The sequence below is a fragment of the Sorex fumeus genome, unplaced genomic scaffold, assembly GCF_029834395.1.
Source record: "Sorex fumeus unplaced genomic scaffold, SorFum_2.1 ptg000098l, whole genome shotgun sequence".
NCBI classification, from domain to species: Eukaryota; Metazoa; Chordata; class Mammalia; order Eulipotyphla; family Soricidae; genus Sorex; species Sorex fumeus.
The window spans coordinates 28266933-28280155 of NW_026606155.1; the positions used below are offsets into that span (position 1 = coordinate 28266933).

Here is a 13223-nt window from a genome sequence, read left to right on the forward strand (position 1 = left end):
AGTTTCTGTTTGAATGGTAACATTTTATTGTTACATTACTACTAACTTGCAGTCCTGTCTCTGGGAAGGTGAGACATGTGAGTTGCCAGACCAGGTGACTGAGGTTTTTAGGTATACCAGACACTGCTACTTAGGCTTTTTGTATCCATTTCCAGGCTCTTTTGAATAATTGGACATGGGACAGGTGTTTTTTTTTTTTTTTTTTGGGCCATAGCTGGCAGTGTTCCAGGGGACCATATTGGATGCTAGGAATCGAACCTGGGTTGGTTGTATGCAAGGCAAACGCCCTACTTGCTGTGCTATTGCTGTCCTTGGGACAGTAATTTTATTAGCCTTATATTAAATCAAATGCTCTCACAGCCTAGGCTTTTTAGAGTACTAATATTTAATAGCTGCTAGAAAATAATAGAACTTGTTATATTTTAGGTACTGTCTGATTTACGTTATCATAATAACCCTAATATATACGTGTGTGTGTGTGTGTGTGTGTGTGATCTCCCACATTTAAAAAAGGAAAATTAAGACATAAGAGCTTGAGATTAACCCTAGGTAAAGAACAGAGTGTTGTATATAAGATTGGTTGGTTAAAAAAAAAAAAAAGATTGGTTGGTTGATACGTGGGGGATGGGAGGGGAGGTCAGACCCAACAAGTGTTCAGCCATTCCCAGCCATGTAAGCCACCGTATAAACTAACAGGGATTGAACTGGGTCAGACTGATGCCTTATGCCCTGTACTATCATGTCCCTTTTAGTCATTTTAATTTTTTTTCTTAATATTTGTCCACATCTGTCAGTGCTAGGGGTGATCAGACAGTGCTTGGGATAAAACCTGGGCCTCCTGCATGCAATTTAGTTCTTGTTCATAACCTTCAGATTTCATACTCTTCTATTATTATTTCCTCAATATTTAAAACTTTGTGTAAAGGTTAACACACAGGGCCTCTCCTGCAGGTGACTTTCTAGGAAATACTATTGCTGCACACATAATAGAGTCGAGAAGGATATGGAAGGAGAGGCTGATAAAACACCAAGGCAGACATAGGCTGCCAAAACTCAGAAAAACAAAAATGATTGTCTGTACTTTTAATGCTCGTACGCTGGCATCTTCTGCATCCATTGAAGACCTTATGGTACAAGCGCGAAAGATCAAGTACATCATTGGTCTGACCGAAACGAGAAGACATCAATCCCATCATGCTGTTTTCGACACTGGAGAAGAACTGTTCCTTGGAACATGTGATAAAAGAGGCGTCGGTGGTGTTGGTATCCTTGTCAACACAAACTTAGTCACGAGCATTGATTCATTCGAATGCCTAACAACCCGAATCGGACGATTACACTTGAATAAATGTGGCTCACTACCGGCAGTTTCTATCTTTGTTGTCTATGCACCAACATCCAGTTATGGTGAAAGAGAAACTGAGAAATTCTACATGGAGCTGGAGAAGTTCTATAAAGAAGATCACACCTTCTACAAGATCATTGTCGGTGATTTTAATGCCAAGATAGGACCAAGAAGATCAGTCGATGAACTCCACCTCGGAACCCATGGCCTGGAATGGAACGAACAGGGTGACAGAACTGTCTGAGTTCATCATGTCAACCAAAACCTTCCATGGTAACTCACAATTCCAAAAGGCTGAATCTAAACGTTGGACATGGGAGTCTCCCGATGGACGGTTCCACAATGAAATAGACCACATCATATTCAATCGGCGGTTTTACCTAACCGATGTTGCTGTTGTCCCAAAATTCCAAACGGGATCAGACCACCGTCTTCTTCGTGCAAAATTCTACTTCACAGAACGAGGAGAAAAGAATGCAAGGTTTAAGAAGAGGACTCCCAGAACAACCACCAACTGGGAGCTCTTTGGCTCTATTGCGGCAACATGGGAAGATGCCGTCATTGACAACATTGATGAGGAATACGATAGAATGATTCAGCACCTCCATGATTGTGCAAGGAATGCCAAGAGAGAGATAACCACAAAAAAACCGTCTTTCTTCGAACACTCTTGAACTTATTCGCCAACGTGGCTTGGCACATGCCTCAGGCAACCACAAGCGAACATCCGAACTGGCAAAACAGTGCAGAGAAGCCATCAAGGATGACCTCAAAAACAGGAGAGCAGCAGTACTGGTAGATGCAGCAGAAGCTGGGAAAAACATTCGTAATGCCCGCCTGTCCTTCACCAACTACAAAACCAAGATGACTGCCCTCCGACATCATGATGGATCTATCACATCTTCCAGATGGGCAATGGAGAAGATTATTCATGACTTCTACTCAGATCTCTTTAATAGCCACATCCACTTGCCCACATACCACATACCACATGATGGATATGTTGTTCCCAATGTTCTCCCTTCCGAAATCCAACATGCCATCTCGTCGGTAAAGAAACAAAGAGCACCTGGCCCAGACAAGATCAGACCTGAACACCTGAAGAACTTACCATCAGTACTCGTCAATACATTGGCTCGACTCTTCACACGCTACCTGTCTGAATGCAAGGTTCCATCCCAATGGAAAACCAGCAGGACTGTACTACTATACAAGAAAGGAGACATCCACGACATTGGCAACTATCGCCCAATCTGCCTATTGTCTGTCATCTACAAACTATTCACTCGAGTCATCCTGAATAGGATTAGCAGAACACTAGATGAAGGACAACTATGTGAACAAGCCGGATTCCGAAAAGGATTCAGTACCATCGACCATATCCACACAATAACCAAGCTCATTGAGGTATGTCAGGAGTTCAAGATGCCGCTCTGTCTAACGTTCATTGATTTAAAGAAGGCCTTTGATTCTGTTGAGACGGAAGCGGTCATGGAAGCCCTAGCCAATCAGGGCGTACAAACTCAATACATCAGGATCCTTCGTGAGCTCTATTACGGATTCACTACCAAAATCTCACCATTCTACAAAGAAGTAATCATCCATATCAAGAGAGGGGTTCAGCAGGGTGATACCATTTCACCAAAACTCTTCAGTGCCACCCTCGAGAACATCATGCGACGACTGGAATGGGAAAACATGGGAGTGAAGATAGATGGTCGACAACTACACCACCTCCGCTTTGCTGATGACATCGTTCTAATAACACCAAACATCAGCCAAGCGGCACAAATGCTGAACGACTTTGACCGTGAATATGGAAAGGTCGGACTACAGCTGAATCTTACGAAGACAATGTTTATGAGAAACAGCCTTGTTCCTGACGCTCCATTCGCTCTCAACGGAACCACCATCTCCGAATGCAACAGTTATATATACCTAGGTCGAGAAATCAACATGATGAATGACCTGGCACCCGAGTTGCGCAGGAGGAAGAGAGCGGCTTGGAATGCCTTCAAGAGCATTGAAGAAATAACTAAGAGGACAAAGAACCTCCAGCTACAAGCACATCTCTTTGATTCCACTATTCTTCCTACATTAACATATGCCTCAGAGACCTGGACCCTACGAAAACAGGATGAGAACGCTATTCGGGTCTCTCAAAGAGGAATCGAAAGAACTATGCTTGGAATATCACGATTCACTCAAATGAGAGATAGAATCCGGAGTTCTGATCTTCGTCAATGCTCAAGAATCAGGGACGCTGTCTCATTTGCCAAGACATCAAAAATCAGATGGGCTGGACACGTAATGAGGTTTATAGACAACCGCTGGACTAGAGCCATTACTGATTGGATTCCACTGGACATCAAAAGATCACGTGGACGCCCACCTATAAGATGGTCAGACTTCTTCGTCAAGACCCTAAATGATCGGTTTGAGGCTCTGCATGTTCCTAGAACGAACAGATACCATTGGGCTACGCTAGCACGCAACCGGGATGAATGGAGACGTTACTGGCACCCGCTCGAATAAATCGATGAATAACGGGGATTAAGTGATAAGTGATAATAAAGTCTGAGATTCAATGTATATGCAACAGTAGATAGCTGAATTTCTAAGTCTTTTGAACGAAATAGGTAACATCACTGTTTAATCCTCACAACCCCCTGCTAAGGGTTAAATCATTTTTATTTTGCAGATAAGAATACTGAATTTTTGGAGATAGTACAGCAGGCAGGGTACTTGAATTTGAGCCCTGCCAGGAATGATCCCTGAGTGCAGAGCCAGGAGTAAGCTTTGTGCACTGCGAGATGTGGACCCCAAACCCAAACCCCTAATTAGCAAGAAAAAACTGAAGATTTGTTTTGGCTCTTGAGCAGTACAAGTGACAAAAATCAATCCTAAAATGGGGTAAGGAGCCAGATTACTCTGGGACTATTTTCATGAGTGGCTGCAAAGCATGCATAGTTGGCCTCTGAGCTAATGGTCTACTCAGTCCTACTGACTCTTGTTGCCCTAGTATTTACTGGCCTTCGATAAACTCCAAACAAAAGTAGCACTGTAGCACTGTCCTCCCGTTGTTCATCAATTTGCTTGAGGAGGCACCAATATCGTCTCCATTGTGAGACCTGTTACTGTTTATGGTATATCGAATATGTCATAGGTAGCTTGCCAGGCTCTGCTGTGTGGGCGGGATACTCTCAGTAGCTTGCCGGACTCTCTGAAAGGGACAGAGGAATCAAACCCGGGTTGGCCGCGTGCAAGTCAAACGCCCTACCTGTTGTGCTGTCGCTCCAGCTCCAAACAAAAGTACAAAGGATTTAACCTATTTTTAGATTTGGAGAAATGAGGGGACAGGTAGTTATATGGTCTTATGGTCATTTGTTCCATGAGAAAAGGGGTAAGTTAGTAATAGAATAAAAACTGGACTGGGAGAGCACATATATATAGGTGTAAAACTTGTGGATGATTTCCCTCCTTTGAAAGAGTGGCATCAGAGGGGAAAAATAAAGAACAAAGAAGTGAGATGTTAACTTCACATCTTACCTGCAGTTTCCTCACATCCCAGGCTGAGTTTAAGAAATGGGTACATTCATAGCCATAAGATGTTTGCCTTTAATAGTTTTCTAAAAAGGAAACAGGAGAAACATCTGCTAACTATTTCATGTTTGACCCAGAGGGTCCAATATATTTGTTTCTGGCAAAACCTGAGAGTGGTGGTCTTTAAAATGTGTTGAAACTTAGAATGGTAGATGACTTGAAACACATCAAGAGAGCATACTCTTTAAATTTTGAAATAGTTTTACTTTTCATTTTTATAATACAGTGTGCAGTATGACATCTCAAATACTAAGAGTGCAGATACAGGTTAAGAAAAGTATAGAGGGCTAATAATAGATATCAGAAAAGTTACCTTTATTAAGGCTGAATCCCTGGTTTATATTTTCTACACACATTCACAAAGTTACATTCAAATTATTTATCAATACTTATTCTTTAGGCCATGGAGAAAGGGTTCAGGTATGGAAATCAAAATATCAGATTTTCATAGAAAGCAAATCTGTGTTAGTCTAAACATTACTACTTGCTGTGTGTTCTGACTTAGGAAAATTGAGTAAAGGAAGATACTTCCATGTGCATTTATTATATACTGGCATTATTCATATAAGTGGATTAAGTTTACCACAGTGGGGCCTCTAATCAGAACCACAGAGGGACAGGAAATGGAACTGGTCACGTGGTCAGACATAAGTATTGCAAAGCTTTTCCCTCATTTTCTTTCAAGGAAGTTGGCAAATCAGTTTTCACTTTGTTTAGAAACTTAAATATCAGCACAGCCATTTGTCTACGATTAAGAAAAGTTTGGTACACAAACGAAAGATCAAGCATTGATGAGGAAGAAGAGAACTTTTGAGTCTGATAAAATACCTCATCACCTTGGGCTTAAGAATATATATGACATGTGCCTTGATAAGAGTCTGCTTGTAGAAGTTTTCTTGATAGCCTATGGCCCTAATGTCTGCACATAATCATGGGGTTAGCACAGAATCATTGTCACTAACTGAAATCTCAGTCTAACTTAAACAGTTTTAAAATTTAAACGTTTTAAATCTTAGGGATAATAAAAAACAGCTGTCAGTTAATATAAGAATTTCACAAAACTACTGTTGACTGATTTCATAAAACTACTTTTCATTCCCAAGAAGACTGTAAACTGAAAAATTGAAAAGATTAAGTGCTTACATATTCCTTGTTTTTCACTGTTGAAAATGGTTTCACCATGTCATTTTCTTGCTGTAAGCTGGAGTGTTTCAGACCCAAAGAGATAATATAGCATTCCTTTTCTTAATCTAGAAATGTTAACTGTCTTCCTAAGAAACATTAGCTTAAAAATTTTATGTAAGAGACTCTTTAGTCAACTCTGAGGTCAAGTAAATTTGAACAGAAAGGGCAACATAAAACTGTTTACATTTGTTCATATAAAATTATGTAGAAGAAAAATCAAAAATACACAACACTGAAAGAAAAGCTGTTAAAAACAACTGCTATGTTAAGTGACATCTTAGTATTATTCCAGTGTTTAGCTCTGGGAACAGGAAATGCTGTAGCTAAAGTAATAAAAATAAAATTAAGACATTCACATTGAGGTCATTTGTCACATACCATACCATGAAAGACTAAACTTTTCACACTAATTACAGAAGTTGAATTTTAAATCTACAGCTGTTGACAGTACAAAACTTTAAGCTAGTGGTAGCATAAACATTTATGACTTATTTGTTGTATTCTGGTCATAAACAGACCTTACTAGAATAAAAACCTGTTTCTTACTTACATCTTCTACTCTTGCTATCTTTACCCCCCAAAGTTCTTTTCCTAAAATGTCCAAATGACTTTTAGGTCACCGTTTCCTTCCGATCTCAAAGGCAATTGTTCACAGTATTTCCCTAGAATGCAGGTAATTTTATTCCAATGTTGAACAAGTCTTATCAATGACCAGTTATTCATCTTTAAATATTAGTATACAAATACAGCAGCTATATTCACAAAACTCCAGTTTGTTACCTATATTTATAGCAGTAATCAAATACTACTCTTCATTTATAAAAATGCAAAAACCATCAAATGTGCTCTCCTTTCATATATATATATAAAACCTCTATATCATGAGGAAGAAACTTCAATAGTAAAGATCTTGTATTATGAACATCTGTCATTCATAAAAATGTAAGTTACATATTCTATTATACTGTGCAGATCAGTGAAAGGAAGCATGATTATAATTTAAGAAAAGCATTCAGAAAACCCTATCTTTAAAAAAGATAAGCATTTGCAGTATATATTTAACTAGATCAGAGTCTGCTAAACATACAGTGAATGTATAGTTTATTCACGAAGTTTGAGCTAAAAAAACTCATACTTCTAATGGAATGCTTTTTAAAAAATTAAAAGACACACAAGTGAATTTAAGCCTATCATAGTTACTCCAAGCCAAAGTGGGACCAGATTTTTTTGTTTGTTTCATAGGGAAGTATTTTTGAGGACTTACACTAGTCTTCTAACTCAGCTTTCTTCAACCTTTTTATCCCTGCAGACCAGTACCTGTCCTGCAAACCAATCCAAGGACTGACAGTTCTAACCAAAGGTCTAGTGGTTTTCAACCTTCCAACACTTGCAGACTGGCACCTTTCTGAGGGTAGTTGAAGACTACCGTTCTAACCAAATACTGACTCAACCTGTGCAAAGAAGCACAACACATATTCCCAGATTTCCATGAAGTAATTTAACCATTCAAATAATGTTTGTAACTATGTAAGATAGGCACAGTTGTGTGCATAAATGTTTTTTTAAAAGTAAATACTACTTAGCAGAAGAGTTTGTAAAAAACAATGAGAAAGGCTTTAAATAGATAAAATGGAACTGCTGTTGAAAGCTTCCTTTTAGAACCCACCAAACAAGGCAGAACAGTTAAAGCTATGCACAGAGAACAAAGACTACTGTGCACAAATTGCCTAAGGGGCCTGCTTACTAGTTAAGAGATCTAAGAACAGGTCTACAGCTTATCCTGCCTGCCACCTTGTCCTCAGAGTCTTGCTGAAGCATCAGGACTACCTTCTCATTGGCAGTTCGTCAGGTCAAGTCCAAATATGCCATACATAGATGTTTCCTTCATCGTAGCCAAGTGGAAGGCACCCACTGAGGTTCAGTATCAAGTTTGTTGATTAACCTAAGCAATTCCTGATAGGCTTTATCAAGATCTGAATTCACAATTGCTGTGTCAAAGTAGTGGCCATTGTTCTGCTCCATTTCTCTAGTCTTCTCAATGATGTCTCTTAATTCTTCAGGCTGTAAAGAGGTTAAAAACTTATATGAATAAATCAGAGATGGCTGAAGGCACTAAGAAATGCACTGTAGCACTGTCCTCCCTTTCATCGATTCAGAGGAATTGAACCTGGGGCTGGAGGACAGCAGGTAGGGCATTTGCCTTGCATGCAGTCGACCTGCCCGGGTTCGATTCCTCCATCCCTTTCGGAGAGCCCGCCAAGCTACCGAGAGTATCTCGCCCGCATGGCAGAGCCTGGCAAGCTCCCTGTGAGATATTGGATATGCCAAAAACAGTAACAAGTCTCATGTTACTCTAGCAAATCCATGAACAACGGAAGGTCAGCGCATTAACTAAGAAATGATATTTATTTATTTGCTTTTTGTTACACCCAGCATTGCACAGGGGTTACTCCTGGCTCATTCACTCAGGAATTACTCCTGGCGGTACTCGGGGGACCATACAGGATGCTGGGAATTGAATCCGGGTTGGCTGCATGCAAGGGAAATTCCCTACCCACTGTGCTATCATTCCAGCCCAAGAAATGACATTTAAAAACATCTTTCCTTTCTGAAAATAGCTTTAGGAGCTCCTCCAACACTACAGCAAAGATCTGTGATTTCCTCTGTTTTAGAAACTGTAAGACTCACTGAACCATTTGGAACTTATATGTTACAATTTTCATATACTTTTATCTCAACTACTAGACTGGAGGCTCAAAGAGCAGACATTTATTCCTAAATATAACATCATCTGAAACATAAAGAGTGGACCTCTCTGGTTGGAATAAGGGGAACAGGACCCAAAGTATGTAGGGTTCCTCTAAAGTGCCCTGGCCCTTCACAAATCAAATGAGAATAAGGCAGATTAAATATGGAAAAATAAAATGATCAATATTTTTTTCTATAAAAATATTGTTGGTTAACCTAAAATTTAATCTTAAAGTTGTTTTTAACTTTTTTTTTATTGGTTTGAAATATTTAGTGTAAGACATTATGATTTTATTTTGGGGGATACCACATCCGGCAGTCCTCAGGGGTTAGTCTAGGCTCTGTGCTAGGGGCTTGCTCCCATTGGTGTTATGGGAACTGAATTTAGTCATTCTGCATGAAAAGTATGCTCTGCATGTGCTTAGCCTGTGGAGCTCTCTCTCCATCCCTAGTTTAATAATTAAATGTGTTTTCAATATACAAAGCTTATTAAGATGATGGAAAGTATCCAATAAGAGTTCTGGAAACTACTGGGCAAACTATTTTTTAAATAATGGATAAAGGATCAGCTGTCTTGCACAAGCAAACAGGAGGCAAAATTATGGGAAAAATATATTAGAACTTGCTGATTATCTGGCACACAGATTCAAAAAAGTAAAACTGTCCCAAAATCATCAATTAATGAACAGAATAAAGCCCAAGTGTCTCAGATTTAAAAAGATAAACATCAATACTATATTTAGACCCATAAATCAAAAAACAATGTATACCATTCATCTGTGTGAACTTTTGTAATAGGAAAACTTGAGAATGTGATAGTTCTGTCTTGTCCTGAGACAGTTTCTTGTGTCGCTCTCTAGTTTTCATTCTGGAATGTTCTGCATCTGGCTAAGGCACACAGATTTCTTTGTTCCCTAGCAGGGGCTCTTCTACACCACTGGAACTGAATGGATTTTGATATTCTTGCTGAAACTACTGAAAGGGTAAGTGTATCAAAAGAAATTATGGAATTCAAATCAGAATCTAATCTTTATGGTGCGAACGTTGAATATTAAGCCCCATATCTTGGTACCTTGGTACATACTCACATAAAGGTCCAGTATACCTACATTTTTCTTTTCAAATTTAAGTCACTGTTAATTTCATCTTTTGCTAAAACATTACATAGTTTATGTGATATTGTGTTTCTAAAATGTTTTGCTGAAAAAAATTTTGATATTAATCTTCTATATATTTTTATGCTCAAAAAGAGGGGAGGGTAGGGAGAGAGAGAGGAGAAAGAGGAGAGAGAGAGAGAGCGTGAGAGAGAGAGAGAGAGAGAGAGAGAGAGAGAGAGAGAGAAACAAGGTACCTGTCATAGAGATGGGATAGGTGGGGTGATAAGAGGGAAACTGGTGACACTGGTGCTGGGAAATGTACACTGGTTGAGGGATGGGTGCTGGAACACTGTATGACTGAAACCTAATCATGAACAACTTTGTAAGGGTCTATCTCAGTGATTTAATAAAAAACAAAATTTAAAAAAATTTGACTGAGGGGATATGGTACCGCCAGCAGGTCAGTCTGTACCTGTGAGGCAAGTGCATCAGCAGTGTGATGGAGCCTTCAGACTTCCAGATACTCCAAAATTGCTGCTGTGCCTTTGGCCAGACCCCAAAAACTTGGGGCAAAGTTTATCAAGAAAGTAAACGGCCAAAAGTTAGGTATGTGGGAAACATACCCACAAACCACCTCTGGCTTAGCTATATAATTAGAGGCAAGGCCTCTTTGGTTTCTTGATCGAACTGCTTAACAGCCATGATCCCAGAGACTCAAAAACAAATCTCGAAAACCCAACAGCTTTTGGCAGAAATGCGTCCAGTCCCTGCAGTAGGTTACCGGCGCTGGGCCACCCCAGGTGGGAATAGGTTTCCTGCCGATAGGCATGAATAGGTTCCCCCTGGCGGCCCGGTGGCTTCTATGCTCCAGACACCATTGGACAATCAGGTTTGGGCCTGCAGTGATGAGACACGAAGGGCCTCACGGGATGGGGGTGGATCCGACCCTTCCCACTCCAATGAGACCCCAAGTTGCCGCCCACAAATGGCCTCTCTGGCTCCTGATCAAGCTGCTTTAACGGCCATGATCCCAGAGACTCAGAAACAAATCTCGGAACCCAGTGGCTTTTGGCAGAAATGCGTCCAGACCCTGCAGTAGGTTACAATCGCTGGGCCACCCTAGGGGGGAAAGGGTGTCGTCCCTCTGCCTGCTCACCCTAGGCAGCTTGGTGGCCGCCATCCTCCAGAGGCCATTGAGCAGTCAGGTTTGGGCCCTCAGTGACAAGACACGCAGAGCCTCACGGGATGGGGGTGGAACCGGCCCTTTCCTCCCCGTCCCAACAGGACTCCGAGTCGCCGCCCATGAACGGCCTTTCTGACTCCTGATCAAGCTGGTTAACAGCCATGATCCCATAGACTCAGGAACAAATCTTGGAACCCAGCAGGTTTTGGCAGAAATCCCTCCAGATTTAAGTTTTAAAATCTCGGAATTTCAAAATTGCGCAGCCACTACAGCAGCCATGAACATCATATGTTATTCATAACCAGCAATAGAAAACAAATTGTCTACTGTTGCCTTTTCTTAGCAGATCTGAGTGTTAGGGTAAAATCCCAAATAATAATATGGGCATCAAAATATTGAATGTGATCAAAGTAGAGAGAGAGTAATGTGGAAATCATCTGCCCCACAGGTAGGGGGAGGGTTTGGGATGGGGGCAAACTGGGGTTTTTGGTAGTGGAGAATGGACACTGGTGAAAAGACGGGTGTTTCATTGTATGATGGAGACTTAAACCCAAAAGCTTTGTAACTGCTCTCACGGTGATTCAATAAATAAAATTATAAAAAAGATGGAGACGTTACTGGGCCCGCTCGAGCAAATCGATGATCAACGGGAGGGCCTTTACTTTACTTTTACTTTATAAAAAATTAAAAAAAAGGTGGAGTTCATGCCCAATTCAATCAGCAAATCAGTGGCTAAATAAATAGCAGTACTCCTACAAAAAAAAAAATTTGACTGATAAAATTAGTCTACAGGCAAATTTGACCATACTACTTCATACTATCAGATTACTACTCTCAAGCAGAACAGATTGAGGAATTCAAAGAAAGTAGAATCAGACCACTGATTATGTTTACTTTTTTAGAGAGTAACATCATTTATTCTAGTGAATAATTTCAGAGGATTAAAATTAGGGATTTATTCATTTTGTTTCTGTGTACACTATACAATAATAATGCAGAAAGTACTACTGACCCCTGGCAATGTCTGGGGAGTGGGGTGGGGGGAAAGTATTGTGCTAAGGATCAAACCTGGGCTCCACCATAAAAGCATATACTCTAGAGTTACCTTCTAGCCCAATGAAGGCTTTATTTTTATTCAGTTATATTTTGTGAGAGATGAAGCACTACTGGAAATAATGAGATAAAACAAGTGTAGTAAAAAAGGCAATCAAATACAACATCTCCTACCTATCAACGGTGGAATTCATCCTGTGTGCATGCATCATATATCAAGATAGTACAGATAGGCCATAAAAGGCTCAACAAATTACATAAGATTGACATATTACTGTTTTCTGACTACAACAGATTTATAAAATAAAAAACAAAAATTTATATATTCACTATCTGTTATATTTAGATTTTTTTTTCTCTAAATTCCCCCTGTTGATGAAAATCTTATACTACTTTTTTTTTGTTTTGTTTTTGGGCCACACCTGGTGGTACTCAGGGCTTATTCTGGGCTCTGAGTTCAGAGATCACTCCTGGTAGGCTATTTTAAAAGACATACAAAAACCTAGTTATCATGAAACTGTATTATTAGCATATAGAACAAAATCCAAAAGTAATTCCTTTCTCTGCCTCCACATAAATATATTCGGTCAGTTTATTTTCTGGTGAAGTCTTCCAGCTGTCCTGGGGCAACCAGGGCCACACCTAGTGGTGTGATGTGATGCCAGAGATCAACTCTAGGACACTGCATGCGAGTCACCCCTTTGAGCTGTTTTCCTGAACCAGAGTCAGTTTCATTTTTGACAACATTGTCAATATAATTCAATGGGAGAAAATTTAATTTTTGTGGTGCCAGGGATTGAACCCAGAATGTCAAGCATGCAAAGTGCATGCTTTATTGACAGGCCACATTCACATTTCATGAAAAGAAATGTGAACCAACCACACTTCAAAATTTTTATTACATTTAATTTGTAGCACCATGATTTACAATAGATAGGTTTTCATGCATATAACATTCTGAAACCACACCTTCCACCAGTGTCCACTTCCATCCACCACTGTCAACCAC

General features: G+C 40.0%; 1 protein-coding gene across 1 annotated transcript in view; it reads right to left on the minus strand.

Moving 5' to 3' along the window:
• Positions 1 to 5246: 5246 nt before the first annotated feature.
• PALS1 (protein associated with LIN7 1, MAGUK p55 family member) overlaps positions 5247 to 13223 on the minus strand; it is an 85854-nt gene continuing 77877 nt past the window's right edge. Inside the window, exon 14 of the mRNA XM_056133856.1 lies at positions 5247 to 8194. Coding sequence (XP_055989831.1) covers positions 8018 to 8194 — 177 coding nt within the window. The 3' untranslated portion in view covers positions 5247 to 8017. The remainder of the gene's footprint in view (positions 8195 to 13223) is intronic.